At 36.3% G+C, this 2,778-nt stretch overlaps 1 protein-coding gene across 1 annotated transcript; it reads left to right on the top strand.

The window, feature by feature from the left end:
• The first annotated feature begins 1,294 nt into the window (after positions 1-1,294).
• Positions 1,295-2,338, top strand: LOC118990486 (olfactory receptor 5D13-like). The gene has a single exon (XM_037051094.1). The coding sequence runs from the start codon at positions 1,295-1,297 to the stop codon at positions 2,336-2,338; it is 1,044 nt and encodes a 347-aa protein (XP_036906989.1).
• Positions 2,339-2,778: the final 440 nt, after the last annotated feature.

The following is a 2,778-nucleotide window of genomic DNA, read 5'->3' as shown; positions in this document are numbered from 1 at the left end:
TGAACACAAGACACTAAAAAATATTAAATGTATCCCTTCCCCTGCTACACATCCTTATTTTCTGCTATTTCAGGAAGATTAGGTCCCAAGAAGTTTCACTGTGACAACTTGTTTTGTATGACTCAAGATGTGCATCTCAGTGCATTGTGAGTTTACAGAGTGGTCCTCGTTGAATAGGCAATTCTAACTCCTTTAGTATTTTTATGAACTTTTACCCCATACAAGTGTATTATGTTCCCAGGGTTTACTCACATAATCACATGTTCATTTCTTCAGTAGATGTTATTGAGTACATAGTCTGTCCTATTGTCCCATCTTTGGTTTTGCAAATTGTATTTTGTTGTGGAATAGACTTGATAAAATAGTAATAAATAAAAACCAGTAAAATATGTATTATGTTAGAGATGTGAATAAATTTGATATTTCAGAGGCTTATAATTATCAGTAAAGGCATAGGTAATAGTATAACTACAGTGTTAAGGAATATGTCAAGTAGAGATAAAATTATTGGAAGAGATCAACCAACTGAGAAAAGAAGAAATTGTAAGGATTATCTTTATGTCTATTAAACCTCAATGTCTAACCAAACAGAAGCCACACTGTGATACCTAAGTGCAGCATCCCATGTTTAAAGGGGTTAAGGTAGACTAAGTTGACCATCTAGCGATGATGTAGTAGATAGGTCTCCAGCACAATAAAAATAAAATAAAGGTAAAAATATATTTCTACACAAGTCCCTTTAAATACAGATATTATAATATACCAAAAAAGGGTAACATATTTTTAAAATTTGAATGATTAGGTAAATATAGCTGATCAAGGGTATTATTTTTCCTCAGGAAATATCTAAAATATGGGGAGAGAAATGTGTGACTAACTATAAGAAAGTCTCTAGAAATGGAAATTAAAAAATAGCTACAGCAACAATAGTAAAAAAATAATGACCATTTTGCTAGGCCATAAATTTCCTTTTGAGTTCTAACTTCTCCTTGTTAAACTGGTTAGATAGGAAAGAAATGATCGAACCTTACAATACATGTTTCCTCCACAACAAGCATTTTAACTAAACTCATGTTGAGGCAAAAAACTAGACTAATCCTTCTAATAATGCTAACTGTCTCTGAGGATATTGAGTCTTATCTAGAATATAAAAGATCCAACAGTATGTTGTTCCTCCTTCTTTTATTATTCCAGCAGCACAGATTTTAAATTTACTCTAGAATATTAGTATTAGTAAATTCTAGCTTTTGAAATAAGTAACAAGTAAATGAAAGCAAGTACTTTGCATAACACTATGTATATTGATGTCTTTCAACATTTGCTCATTTTAACCTGCCTTATCCCAACTTTCCTTCTCATTTCTCTGAGTCAACTTTCCCATATTGTCCACAGGAACCTAGAAAACCAGAGTGATGAAGTCACCTTCATCCTCTTGGGCTTCTCAGATTATCCAGAGCTCCAGGTGCCTCTGTTCTTGTTGTTCTTAGCCATCTACACAGTCACTGTGCTGGGGAACCTGGGCATGGTCATGATCATCAGGATAAACCCCAAACTCCACACACCCATGTACTATTTTCTCAGCCACTTATCCTTTCTTGATTTCTGCTATTCCATGGTGGTTACACCCAAACTATTGGAAAACTTGGTTGTGGAAGACAAGACCATCTCCTTCACAGGATGCATCATGCAGTTCTTCTTGGCCTGCATATCTGTGGTGACAGAAACATTCATGTTGGCAGTCATGGCCTATGACCGATTTGTGGCAGTGTGTAACCCTCTTCTCTACACAGTAGTCATGTCTCAGAAGCTTTGTTCCCTGTTGGTGGGTGCCTCATACTCTTGGGGTATAGCTTGTTCCCTGACCCTTACCTACTTTCTAGTGCACCTAACCTTCAGAGGAAATAATATCATAAAGAATTTCGTCTGTGAGCCTGCTGCTATTGTCTCTGTGTCTTGTTCTGACCCTTACATTAGCCAGAAGATCCTATTAGTCTCTGCTACATTTAATGAAATAAGCAGCTCGGTGATCATTCTTACTTCCTACGTTTTCATTTTCATCACTGTCATGAGGATGCCTTCAACTGGGGGGCGCCACAAAGCCTTCTCTACATGTGCATCCCACTTGACTGCCATCACTATCTTCCACGGGACCATTCTTTTTCTCTACTGTGTTCCTAACTCCAAAAGCTCCTGGCTCATGGTCAAGGTGGCCTCTGTCTTTTACACAGTGGTCATCCCCATGCTGAACCCACTGATCTACAGCCTCAGGAACAAAGAAGTGAAGGAGATGGTCAGGAAGTTAATCAATACCAAATTAATGTCATTTAATATAAAATAGCTAAGATATACATATTGATTTCCAATTGCATTGTGGATTTTTGTCTAATTCTTCTAGTATTTAATACTTCAAATTCCTTTTCAAAAGGTGAAGTGGTGCATTGGTTTAACTCTCTAGTTGATTCAATCTCTGTTCAATTTAAACTTTAGTACATTAGCTGCAAAGTGGTAAGTGATAGTAATTAAAGCTCAGACCATTTACATTAAGTCTTTACACATAGAGATTGTCCTGCAAAGATCTCTGCATTAGGACACAGTACCATTTAGCTTCCCAGAGGAGTCTTCTATTCTTTTTTCAGTCTTTGATGAATGGGTTTAAAGAGTTACATTGAATACCTATAGCTGATCCTGATGGAACACACATCAAATGCAATGTAGTAAATTAAGAGTTGTTAACAGACAGTAAATTTAAAAGAAGTTTTTAACTCCACACAGGAAGCA

Source organism: Sturnira hondurensis, unplaced genomic scaffold (assembly GCF_014824575.4).
Source record: "Sturnira hondurensis isolate 20B ecotype Veracruz unplaced genomic scaffold, ASM1482457v3 Scaffold0007077, whole genome shotgun sequence".
NCBI classification, from domain to species: domain Eukaryota; kingdom Metazoa; phylum Chordata; class Mammalia; order Chiroptera; family Phyllostomidae; genus Sturnira; species Sturnira hondurensis.
This window is presented reverse-complemented; position numbering and strand designations above follow the sequence as displayed.

Excerpts from the sequence above, each read along its gene's own strand:
- LOC118990486 (XM_037051094.1), top strand. The coding sequence starts at position 1,295 with ATGTATATTGATGTCTTTCAACATTTGCTCATTTTAACCTGCCTTATC.